The sequence below is a fragment of the Lagenorhynchus albirostris genome, chromosome 14 (genome assembly GCF_949774975.1).
Source record: "Lagenorhynchus albirostris chromosome 14, mLagAlb1.1, whole genome shotgun sequence".
Lineage (NCBI taxonomy): Eukaryota > Metazoa > Chordata > Mammalia > Artiodactyla > Delphinidae > Lagenorhynchus > Lagenorhynchus albirostris.
Genome location: NC_083108.1, coordinates 4,462,095 through 4,475,297, shown reverse-complemented (window position 1 = coordinate 4,475,297; position 13,203 = coordinate 4,462,095). Strand labels below are relative to the sequence as shown.

The 13,203-nt window shown below is 37.0% G+C and overlaps 1 protein-coding gene across 1 annotated transcript in view; it reads left to right on the top strand.

The window, feature by feature from the left end:
• C14H18orf63 (chromosome 14 C18orf63 homolog) overlaps positions 1–12,394 on the top strand; it is a 33,482-nt gene extending 21,088 nt beyond the window's left edge. The window contains exons 10-14 of the mRNA XM_060170454.1: positions 1,794–1,890; positions 2,002–2,087; positions 3,281–3,464; positions 11,152–12,147; positions 12,338–12,394. Of these exons, the coding sequence (XP_060026437.1) occupies positions 1,794–1,890; positions 2,002–2,087; positions 3,281–3,464; positions 11,152–12,147; positions 12,338–12,394 (1,420 nt within the window). The remainder of the gene's footprint in view (positions 1–1,793; positions 1,891–2,001; positions 2,088–3,280; positions 3,465–11,151; positions 12,148–12,337) is intronic.
• The last annotated feature ends 809 nt before the right edge of the window (positions 12,395–13,203 follow it).

Here is a 13,203-nt window from a genome sequence, read left to right as displayed (position 1 = left end):
GTAAACAAACTGTGGTATATCCACACAATGGAATATTATTTGGCAATAAAAAGGAATGAAATATTGATACCACAACATGACTAAAGAATCCCAACCAAAAAATAGTACATATTGTATTATTCCATTTATATAAAAATCTAGAAAATGCAAACTAAGGAAGAATTGGAGGGATTACAAGGACAGTTTGGAGAGCGATGAGTATGTCTGCTATTTTGATTGTGGTGATGGTTTCATGGTACATACATAGGTCAAAATGTACCAAGTCGTACAGTTTAAATATATGTAGTTTATTGAGAGTCAATCATACCTCAATAAAACTGTAACCAAAAAACTACCTTATTTCAACTCATTTTTTGTTTTTTTGAGATTATGAAATGTTCTAAATTTACTGTGGTGGGAGTTCCCTTGTGGCCTTGTGGTTAGGATTCCAGTCTTTGACTGCTTCAGGCCAGATTCAGTCCCTGTTCGGGGAACTGAGATTCTGCAAGCCACGTGGCATGGCCAAAAAATTTTTAAATAAACAAAAATAAAATTGACTGTGGTGATGGTTGCACATATCTGCAAATATACTAAAAACCACTGAATTGTATACTTTAAATGGGTTAATTAATTGTATGGTATGTGAGTTACATCTCAATTAAACTGCTTAAAAAGGTCTATCTATTGGGAATTCCCTAGTGGTCCAGTGGTTAGGACTCTGTGCTTCCACTGCAGGGGGCACGGGTTCGATCCCTGGTTGGGGAACTAAGATGCCACATGCCACTGGATGTGGCCAAAAAAATAAAAATATCTATCTACTTTTTTTTTTTAATTTACGTAAGAGTTCAACAAATTTTTTTTACCTGGAGGAGATACTATAGGCAAGTACATGATTAAAAGTGGGAATGTATATATTAAAAGTGGGAATGTATATATAGAATCTGACAATAACAAGTAGAAACAAGAACTCAAACAGCTCCCCATTCTGGGTCAGCAAACAGCTTGAAAAACCTCAAACTGCCATGAAGGGAGAGCATCATTTTACTGTGTATACATAGTACCTGGGACTATACTGATAAGCCAAAAATGCTACTCTATTTGGTAAACTCTGCTAAACAGACCACATAAACACAATACACTTTAGAGAGAGAATCTTAAAGTGCACGACTCTAAAGGCCTCTGATATACATTTACATTTTTATTAGAGCTAGTTTTAAAACAGTAAAATTTCTAGGTATCTCATTACAAAATTACAACTATTATAGTAATATCAATAGAATATTATAAACTTGTACATATAATTAATGATTCATTATCATTTGATATGAGCTGTTTTAAGTTTGTACTGTCTTCAGGGGAAAAAATGACTTATTATTAACATAAATATGACTATTGGCATGAAATTTTAACCTGCTTAGGCAAAAGAACTTTCAAGCAGCATATATACCATGCCTTGGTCATTGAAGCCAAGAAAAGGTAGGTAGGGAACAAGATTTGACTCTGATTCATTCAGCTCTTAACAGACTTTTCCCTAAAGTCTAACAATTACCAGGCATACCTCTATGTGGCAACACTGTATTCATTAGTTTGTGTTTATAACTGGCTTATTGTTTGCATCAGTTCAACTTAGTTTTTTCTAACAATTCTAGTTGTTAAGAATTTAGTACAATGTTAATTTAGAACTGGGAGCAAATGAGTAGCTTATTTACTTATGTGTTGATAGTTGCTAAAATTTTTGAATGCTTTCCAAATCACATAGTTAAACTGTATCTAAGCATTGGCTCATAATACTTCACCACCTCTATCTTTTATAGTATGAAAATGGGACAAATAATAAGTATTCTTCACACCATACCCCCTGACTGTCCTTTTCACTCATATGAAGATTTCCAGATGCACTGGGATGACCTGGTAAGGAATAGAAACATATATTACATTAGTAGCTATTTGATTTTACTTCTTGTAATTTAACCTTAAGTTTAGCTTTCTCAGGAGAATTTCAACTTTGTTCTTAATTTTTAGTATAGCTATAAGCTTCCAGAAAATTATGGAACTACTAAAATATACTGCAGCATCTACTTCAAAATGATAGGAAGAAGGATCTTCACATATCCTTTACAGATGCTCTCTGCCCACCTTATGATCCAGGCTTACTCCTGCCCTGATGTCATCATTTTCAACCTTCTCTAAGTTCAAATGAAGCTACTTTCCCTCTACTTCTTTTTATCTGAATAAGTGTTTTTTGTTTTCCTTAGAATTTTGCTATTTTTATTTGAGGATGAGCTTAATAAAAATATTTTTTCCCCTTAAACACTACTGCAACAATTTAGACAGCAGAAGAAACTTTAGACTAGATAGGAAAAATGTTTACATGATTCCTAGTAGAAAGTAAGAAAATAATTGCATGCTTGTTAGCCAAGGGCTCCCTCCTGTGGCATGCTGGATATTACTGAAAGGGTAGAATTAAAAGAATTAGTCATTTAATTAGTCATTTAAAAAATCTTTTTTCAGAGTATTTAATTTTATGGTCAAAGTTTAGAGGATTTGAGTTGCACTTAATGCACCCCATTGATTCAAGAAAATATTTTTCTTAATGTTATTTTTAAAAATCAACATACAAAAAAAAGCACACAAGCGCTCAGGTGAAACTCTTCCATCTTAATTAGTACTTATTTCACCATTTCTGTCTCTTTATACTCTGACCAGCTGGAGATTCCAAATGGAAGAGGGAGGAGCCTAATGTTCTCTTTCTGTATTCTGCATTTCCTAACCCAAATCTTAATATAAAACTGAGGTTGACAGGTATCAATTTTTCCCCTTCATTAGATGCTAAGACATTATTCCAAGTCTTCAGAATATTTTTCATCAGAAAAAGTAACTGCTTTTCTCAAAGAACTGCTTTTAGAGCTTGAGTACACTCTATACATGTTGTTTACTGAATTTTTACTGCTCTTGGAGATGCAACCTGTTTATTGTTTACTATAAACACTTATTTTTATAATCTATAAAGGTCATAGTATCTTTTTTATAAGTCATTTTTTTTTATAAATTTTAGTTTGCCAGTCTGTGTAGAAAGCCATATAGTAAGGGTACTGTGAGTTGTCTTTATTGTGAGTGTTAAAATTTAAGCAGTTAAGATTCCTGTGAGTAAACGTTCTCTATAGCTTTGGATAATATGGAATAAGCAATACATAAAATATTTAGGATTTAGTTGTGTGCCTTTTAAGACCGTTTTACTTCCATTAAAAAATGCTGTCTTCTATCTGCAGAAAATTTCCCACTGTTCTTTAACAATGTTCAGATACCCTCTCAGTTGCATCAGAAGTCAGCCCATACAGTTCTTTCCAAGGGTAGATATGGAAAGTGTGTTGAAAAGTTTTCTTTCAGATTTAAAATCTAAGCTGCCCCATATATGTGGATTTCCCATAAAGATGACAACTAAACCGTTGTACTACACACAAGAACTAACTAAACTGTATCTGCAGGTAAGAGATTTCGTATCCTACCAAGTTCTCTAAGACATGCTATGCACCTTTTGCCTTCAGTGATGGACTACCTATCCACTGTGCTATAAGTCTTTTCTCTCAGTTCAGTGTTTCCCTAATACCATTTGTCATTGTTGTACTTACCCATTTGTTATTGTCATTATTATTATTATTATTGTATTTAACTTGGTATTATGGTAGTAGTTGTTTACTGTTCTATTTCTTCTAATTTAACATGACTTCCTAGAGGGCAAAGAGCATATTCATCTTATTCCAAGTTCCTGGTACTTAATAGGTGTTCATTAAATGTTTTTTCAAAGAATAAATGAATAAATGATCGTATAGGATAGTTTGGAAACATTTGCCTCATACAAATCCAAGTTTTCTTTGAAATTCTGCCACTTCAGTCATTTGAGTCTGATTGATTGAAAAAGCCTTTGAATAATTCCATTTATAGAAATTGAATTATGGTAGCATTTTCATTGTAAGATGATATGCTAAGTGAAATCTTATTTATGAAAAAAAGAATAAGTAGCAATTAAGCAATATTGATGAAGAAAATATGATGGCCTATCTTCACACTCAATAGAATAAGATTTCTTTGTCAAAAGGAAACAAAATTAAAAGGGAAGTTTTTGAAGAACAAGTGGAAATTCAATTTAAATTTTTCAACAATTATCTTTCTTTTAAATGACAAATATGTGTGTTTTCATCAAAAGGAAAGACGGAGGTTTGAATCATTTGAACAGTTCGGAATGTAATATGAATTATTTGAATATTTCTGTGTCTTCTGAGTCTCCTTTCTTGACTTATAATACTAGCGTCTTGTCTTATTGTAGCTTCCACTGCTCCAGTGATTTAGGCTTTCATGTGGTGTTGACTTGCTACGGCTCAGACACTATGCCTCATGGCATTTTTTTCAGCTTTTGCTGCCACACTGCTTGCTTCATTCTCTTTATAATCCTCGAGTAAAATTCACCAGAGCCAGTATTTGATAGATCCCTTTTATCTTTTCTAGCCAGGTCACACCATCTGTCACTAGCCAGCCTGTGGATCTGGTATCCTTGGGTTAGGGGCTAACACCTCATATAAATGCTATAAAAACATAACAGCCAAGATATCTTGGCTATAAGGCAAGGCCATTTCCTTAGAAGGGAGTGTGCGTGGACAAATACCAATTGACATCTTTATGATCTTTATGAATCTTAAAATTTTGCCCTGACATAACATTTTAAAAAGTTTAGTTGTTGGCCAAGTCCAAATCTGAGGAATTTAGAAGATATGTCATTACATCATGCATTTTTATTGAATATATTTATTGAATACCTTATATTTCCAGCCTACATCTGTTTTGAAAGTGGTGAGTCCAGACAATATATTTGTGAAAATTTGCTTCTTAAATGTAAAATAACACTTACTTGGAAATTCTGGTCTTTATATTGCTTCTGACAGTTGGTACATTGACAATAAGAATTTCTCCTCAGTTTTATTGGGTGCCTTCTCTGTGCCTTCTCACTTAATCATCAAAATAGACTCTTGGGCTAAAAAATTGTTTTCTCAGTTTTGCAGAAGAAGAAACTTGAAGCTCACAGCATTCAAGTAATTTAACCAAAGCCACACAGTTAAATACATTGCAAAATTAAAACTGAAACCCAAGGAATGGATTCTTAGTTCTAAAATTGGAAAACGTTTAGATTTGTGGTTAAGAGCCAGACTCTAGAGACAGGCTGCCTAGGTTTGAACTCCTTACTACTTGTATAATCTTGGGCAAGTTATTTAATCTCCCTGTGCCTCAGTTTCTCCAGTTGTAAAATGGGGCATAGTAGCAGTGGTAGTAATAGCACCTGTCACAAATTGGGCTCTCTAGGAGGCCTACTCTGAAATGGAGTCCAGTGCGTGTGGTGCTTATCGAGAAGTGCCCTTGGAATCAACACCTACAGACAGCAGGGAAGGAAGAAGAATGGGTAAAGGGAGAAGTCAAAAGCAAAGCAGGTGCCAGATAGCCATGGCCAACCTTCTGAGGAGCACAGGGGCTAAAACGGCCCATCACAGTGGTTCTGCATTGGCCAAAATAGCCAGGCCTTTATACCTCTTCCATCTGTCGTTGGATTTGGGCCACCTGGAGACAGGCAGGTTCTAGGGTGAGGTGGGTCTCCATAACTGAGGCAGTCTCTGCAGGGGCTGACTGCCAAAGGTGGTTTGCTGACAGTACCCTGGCAGCGGGGGAGCAGCCCTTTCTTGAAGGGGATCTGGGCAGCACATCACCATTTCCTTCCCAGTACTTCATAGGGTTTTTTGTGTTTTGTTTTTGGATTAGATAATCCTATTTGGAACAGTTCCTTGTACTTGAGCTCTCAGTACATGTTAGTTCCTATTATTGTTACAACCTTGTTAGCTCTAAGTACTAAAAAGTATAAATTAAAAAAATGAAAAACAAATTGATCAAACTACTTGATAAAACTCAACTGACTTAAAAAAGTAAATTAGTAGGAGTGCTTAGCCAAACTAGCTTTTTTTTTTAACTTACCAGAATTCTCCAGGATACATAAAAGAAATTACTATAGTATAACGAACTCTTGTATGCCTATCATCTGGCTCCTCCTTGATGGATTTTTGGGGTGGGGGTAAACTGTAGTATTTTAAAACAAATCCAAGATATGCTGTTATTTTAATCTGTAAAGACTTTAGTATGTGTCTTTTTCTGATAAGAGCTTTTTAAAAATATTATGTAATAATAATTGATTAATATCACCTAATACCAGTTCATACTGCAATTCCCTATTTATTTCAAAGATTTATTTTAGAGGTTTCGTTTAAGTCAGAATCCAAGCAAGGTCCACATAATTTGGTTGTTCTATCTCTTAGATCTCTTTTATTGAATAACATTCCAAACTCCCCTCCTTTTTATTTATGCCAGTTATTTGCTGGGAAAACTGGATCATTTACCTGGAAAATGTCCCATATTTTGCATTTGAATGATGGCTTCCTTGTTGTGTCATGTCTTTAAATTTAACGCATTCTTCCAAGTGCCATATTTCCTCCAAACCTGTACTTAAATCCTAAGCTTAACTGAATCCTGGTTGGACTTTAATCAAGAAACACTCAGGTGGTACAAGACACAGAACCAAATTTTAATAGAAAAAAACACGTTTGATCCATCATTTTGATCAGTCCTCAAGCTTCATTTAACAATTTCCTTAATTCTAGGCCTCCATTAGATGTCCATTCATATCTAAATATAAGTTAAAGCTTTTGGTTTCCCTATAATTTTATGTTAATGTACAAAGTTATATAAATTGTATGTAAAGGTCTAGAAATTAAAAGTCAACTAAGCCACACTGACACCTGGCAGAATAATGGTAATAATGTGGTAAAGCATACGTTTTTTTGTTAGGTTATGACCTCACAAAGCTTTGGTTTGTTGACAATTTAAGTATTTTAAGTTCTGTGAATTACTTATGATTTCATCTGCTGTTTACATTGGCCCTTTTTGTAGTCTTTTTAAAATTTTGAATGTAAACCTAGAAGAGGTTTCCCCCTTTGGGCTGTTTACTATATTTTAGAAATTGAAAGAATGAGTAAATAATACATTGACAGGCTAGGGAGCAGAACAAGCTCCTGGAAATTATTTCCACCAGATATATATTCCTGAGAGACAGATGAGGATGAAACTGGGTGTGAATATAAACGTTTCAGATACATATTCTAGATAAGTTTTATATCAAAATACAGATAATCTATTCTTATATGAATCTGCCTAGAATGAGTTTTTCTTTTGGTATCTCAAGTAGTAGGTATATTGTTTAACAGTTACTACGGTTTATGAAAACCAAAGGTCTAAAAACGTTCTTTGATTTTCTACAATTGATTTCAACTTAGTTCTTGACCTGTTTTTCATCAAATGGAAAAAATTCAGTCTAGCCATTTTAAGATGATTCAGCCGCTTATGACAAAACATCTTTTTGAGGTAGAATTTCATTCAAATTTAAGAATCATTCTCCCCGTGATAGCATCTACGTACAGGGGAAAGCCTACATAGGGTGAGGGCATTTGGTGTGTTTGCCTCAAATGGTCCACATCAGGAGAATGAATGCCCTAAGCTCTGTTCCAGACACCTGCAAAGCTGGTGAGTGGACACTTGGGCTTCTGCTAACTCTGCAACTGAAAAACCAAAGGCATTCATAAGTAAACTTTTCAGCAGAAACTACAGAAGTATGGCTTTACCTCACTTCTTTCTTCCAAATATTGTATGAGTGCATCTGACTGGTTGATCCTAAATCACATCCTGAACCCTAGCTGCAAAGGAGAAAATGTTCATTTTAGATTTCCAGGCTCTAGAAGGAATGCTAGAAGGAGGGTGGAATGGGTATTGAACACCAGTCCACCGTATCCGTCACGTCCATCACACAGTCACAGGTGAGTAGTGGAGGGGAGAGGGCAGGCATTAACTTCTTGACTTGCATTAGTCTGATGTTGCTGGTCTCATATGGTATCTTGACAAAGATGGTGTACAAGGTGTTCTTCTAGCTCCTTTGTACAGATAGTCTTCAGAAGAACAGCTGTATCCCCTCTTGAATTTCTCTAGCGCTACATGTCAAACCCTGTTATGGGTAGAATTGTGCACCCCTCCCCCCCACAAAAAAATTGACATGTTGAAGTCCTAACCAGCAGTACCTCAGGACGTGACCTTGTTTGAAATAGGGCTGTAACAGAAATGATGAGATACTGGCATATGTGGGCCCCTAATCCAGTGTGACTGGTGTTCTTATATAAAAGGGAAATTTGGACACAGACTCATTTGCAGGGAGAATGCCATGTGAATATGAAATGGCCATCTCCAAATTGAGGGAAGAGGCCTAGATCACATCCTTTTCTCATGGCCCAAATTCTGCCAGCACCTTTATTTTGGACTTCTCACCTCCAGAACTTTGGGGCAATACATTTCTGTTGTTTAAGCCACCCAGTTTGTGGTGGCTTTGTTATAGCAGCCCTATCAAACAATACAAACCCCTTCTTGATGCGTGCTTTTTCACTCAGCCTAGCAATCTCCTGGCATTATAAACCATTCCTCAGTTAGCTTCTGCATCACTTCACTCAGGGTCATGAAAGCTGGCTAGTTCCTCTTCTGTGCCCTCTGCAAATTATGAGGAAGTAAAGAGGGGCGTCTTCTTGCCTCACTGACATGAATAAGATTCCAGCTTGAGAAATCTACAGACAAAAGTGAACCCAGTCACCTACTTTGAGCATCACCCAAACCTTACCCAGGACTTTATTGGGGACTTCCCACTTCTCCCACGAATAGCCGTGGTGGGAGAAGGAGCGTTATTCTCTGTGGTGACTTTGTATTATGTCAACCTGAGTACGCTGTAGGTATGTGTCCTTGAATTCCTTCCTACATCGTTCTGGCTTAGGGTGGCACGTGATTGGGAAGGTGGAGGCGAAGCAAGAGCTACGTTCACACAGAGAAAGTCTGTGTGAGGCCAGTGTTGCAACTCAGCCTCATGGGGATAAGCTATGGCAGCTTGTTGATGTGGAGCAGAAGTTGGGCCATAGCTCCATCTACCCTGACCACATCTCCTCCTTCAGCTCTCTAAATCCTGCGTCGGGTTTGTATGCATCTCCATTGCCAAGTGCACCAGCCCTTTTGTAGGTCACCTGTACTATGATGTCAGAGGCTTGAAGTTGGTAAGAGACCAACTGCTCTCTGACATTCTACTCCATTTTTCAAGGTGGCTACAAGGTCACCCAGCCACATGCCCTTCTGACCAGTGACAACTCTTCTATTGTAGTATGGGGTCTATGTCCCCTCCTTTTGGATCTGGGCAGGCCTGTGATAGAAGTGATGCTACATGACTTCCAAGACTAGGTCATTAAAAGAAAAACCGTTTCTTCCTGTCTCTTGGGACAGTTGCTATGCCACATGTGAGGGATCCCAGTCTGCATGAAGAGGCCACCTGTAGGTACTCCAAATGACAACCAGTGTCGATCATCACACATGTGAGTGAGGAAGTGATTCCAGCCCCAGAGTCATCTAACCACAACTGCCTGAGAGCCTCTTCGCTAAACCATGTCAAATCCCAGAATCAAAAAATAAATAATTTTTTTTAAAAAAATCCCAGAATCATTAAAGATAAAACATAATTATTTTTGTTTAAAGCCACTAAGTTTTGGTATGATTTGCCTAATAAGTAAGTGGATCACTCACTCACTTTTCCTCTGCCTGTTCACAACTCTTATCTCCTAAAATTCTGTCCTACTGTCCTCCCAACTATATTCAACAACTGAATCTCCAGTAAGGGAGAGAAAAACCAATTGTTCTGGTTTGAATATTGTTCCAGATTGTTTTTTTTAATTATATTTCAAGGTGTGAATCTATGTGTTTTTTATGTCAGAGGGTGAGAAAAGAACTCTGTGTTCAGTGTTTCCGATTATTGTCACATGTCTCTCTTTTACAGACACTAAGACTTAATAGGTATGTATTTTAAAAGACTATAAGCACTTCCCAGCAACAGATGAATAGATAAACAAAATGTGGTATATACATACAATGGAATATTATTCAGCCATAAAAATGAATGAAATTCTGACATGTGCTACAACATGGATGAACTTTGAAAAGCTGAATGAAATAAGCCAGACACAAAGAGACAAATATTGTGATTCCACTTACATGGAATACTTAGAGTGGGCAAATTCATAGTGACAGAAAGGAGCATGGTGGTAACCAGAGCTGTGAGGAGAAGGAAACAAGTTATTGCTTAAAGACTATGAAGTTCCTGTTTGGGATAAAGATAAAGTTTTGGAAATAGTGATGATTACACAACAGAAGTACAGTGGGGAATGTACTTAATGCCACTGAATTGTATGCTTAACAATGGATAAAATGGTATATTTCATGCTTTATATTTTTCTACAACAATTTTTTAAGAAGACTATGAACACTTGTTTCTCTTTGATGTATCTGGCAAGTCAGTTTGACAAGTACTTGCTGAATTGCTTCCAGATACCAGGCACTCTAGTAGGCAATAAGACTGCAAAATGATTAAGACACAGTCACTGCCCTATACTCAAAATCCTACTTGTTCTGAAAGGCATAGTGTAGATGCAACCACCTCCTCCATTAATTTAATTTCTGAGTAAATGTTTTGTTAGTAACTGTGTGAAAGATTTAAGCATGTGAAGGATGTAAGAATAAGTAACTCATAGTTCCTACCCTCAGAGAATCTAGTATCTACTTAGGGAGACTGAACATGCACACTAAAAGATAAGAGCATTACCTTGTCCTATTTTTTTGGTGACAAATAGTAACTGATAGAAGATCCTTGGGAAGTTGAGAGGGAAAAATTGGAGAGAAGAGGGAAAGACATTCTGAGAGAGACAGCAGAACGAGCACATTTGGAGGACAATGGTAGCAGCTAAGGGTATAGTTTTTATAGTTGATTTATATACAATTTAGAATATAACTTCATCTTAAAATATTACCTTGAAAGGATGGTATCTAAAGAATGATACAAATCATAAGAAATATACACATGTCCTCACTAAGGCTCATTTGTTTGTTTTTCTTTACCTGTTCTGTGTATTGTAGTGTTACTTTTTATCCTTATTTTGATGATATCTTATATCATTTCTTTTCCATTAAGGACATTATTACATTTTCGAAATTTCCTAATCTTTATCCTTTCAGGAAAAGAAAGTCAAGCCGCCTAATCTAACCACTAAACAAAAGTTCAGGTCCTCTCTGGCTCAGGCCCCTTCCACAAGACCTGCCCAGGCTCAAAGTATTCCACTTCATTCAGTAGCCACAGACCACAAGATGGAGCTTTCGGTCAGCCAGCCGAAGCCCTATGTGTCCTCAACTCTGCACCTCCAGCCAGAATCTGTTCAGAGCAGAAAGAAATCCCTGCCTGACAAGGCAGCACAAGTACATCTGGAAGTACCAAAGCTCAACAGAGGAAGTACTCAAGTTCAAGACGCAGATTTTAGCTCCCAACATAATATTGCCCCTAAATTCATACCAGTTTTCAAAAATCGACAATTACAGATGAACAAAAGTATATTAGAACCTGACAACCTGAAAAGAAAACATGTTACAGAATCTAAGTTGCTTTCACTTAAAACTAGTGTGATCCAGGATGATAAACTGAATTTAGATCCAGCTATTAAAAAAAGATCTAATCGCAGCATTCAGATGAAGACTTCTAGATCTCTGCAAGAAAAAAACACTGAGTCCTTTGAAAATATGACAGAAAATCCCCCTTCTAGTGGAAAATTATCGGTCATGAGTTTAAGTGAAATTAAACGACTACCTAATAGTTCAGTATTTCAGATGTCAAGTAACAAGTTAGGTGTAATAAAAAGTGCTGTTGACTTCCAAGTGAATGAAAAAGAAAATTTGACAAGCAAATACATAACACAAATTTTAGGGAAAGGCCACGAGTCACTAAAAGTGAAAAGACCACCACACATTTTTGAATCAGACACAGAAACGGAAGATTCCCAACTGCTGCAGCAACAATCAGTTGATCAAACTAAAGAAGCTGATGTAAGTGACCACCGGTTAATAGTAAGCAGAACAGCCCACAAGTCTAAAAGGAAATTATGTCAGGACTCTTCAGAAACTTCAAAGAAGCCTCACTCCAATACTATCCATTACGGACAATCCAGTTCTTCTAAGAACCAGGTAAAAAACCTAAAAACAATTTTAATCTGGGGATATTGACCATGTGATAGACCTTTAAAGCCCCTAAATAAATATTTAAATGATTTGCCCAAGATCATCTAGAAACACAGTAAGAAACAGAGTATCTAACACAACTGCAAGTATATACAGTTAATTTATAACAAAATGTGATTCTTCAATCTGGTTACAGATACATAACTTGGACAAATCAAAACATAAGAAATCTCTCATCATTCCTAAAGCTTAGGACATGGATGTGAAAGAAGGAAATATCCACCAGGTAACTTAGGTGATATCTTCTGATTGGTTGATTGATTGATTATTATTTGGCTGCGTTGGGTCTACGTTGCGTGCAGGCTTTCTCTAGTTGCGGTGAGCGGGGGCTACTCTTCGTTGTGGTGCGCGGGCTTCTCATTGCGGTGGCTTCTCTTATTGTGGAGCACGGGCTCTAGGTGAGCAGGCTTAAGCAGTTGTCGCGTGCGGGCTCAGTAGTTGTGGCTCGCTGGCTCTAGACCGCAGACTCAGTAGTTGTGGCTCGCGGGCTTAGTTGCTCCGCCGCATGTGGGATCTTCCCAGACAAGGGATCAAACCCTTGTCCCCTGCATTGGCAGGTGTATTCTTAAACAGTGTACCACCAGGGAAGTCCCTGATTTATTTTTTATTACATTAACAAAATTGGAATTACCAAGTTTATGTACCAAAGGAGCTACTTTTAATTCCTTGAAGCCTTAAAATCAGCAAGGAAATAGTAAATGGTGGGGACAGTACAATCCTTGACTAAGGACTGTACACAGCAACTGTAATGTGTTGTAAAGGCCCCTAAAGAGGGATGAGGTAGAGAGAGGTCCCATCACTGGCTCCCACCCACTCTGTTCTGGGGTCTTTGCAGACTAAGAACAAGGCATGGCGCAGACTAACTAAAGATACAAGATTTCATAGCCATTAGAGAACACCTACCTTTTGGACTCTTACCCAAGATGATTAACCTAAAATAATGTTTCAAAAATTAATCATTAAGTTCAAGTTAACTCCAAAAAATTTTGCAGTGCTCGCTAA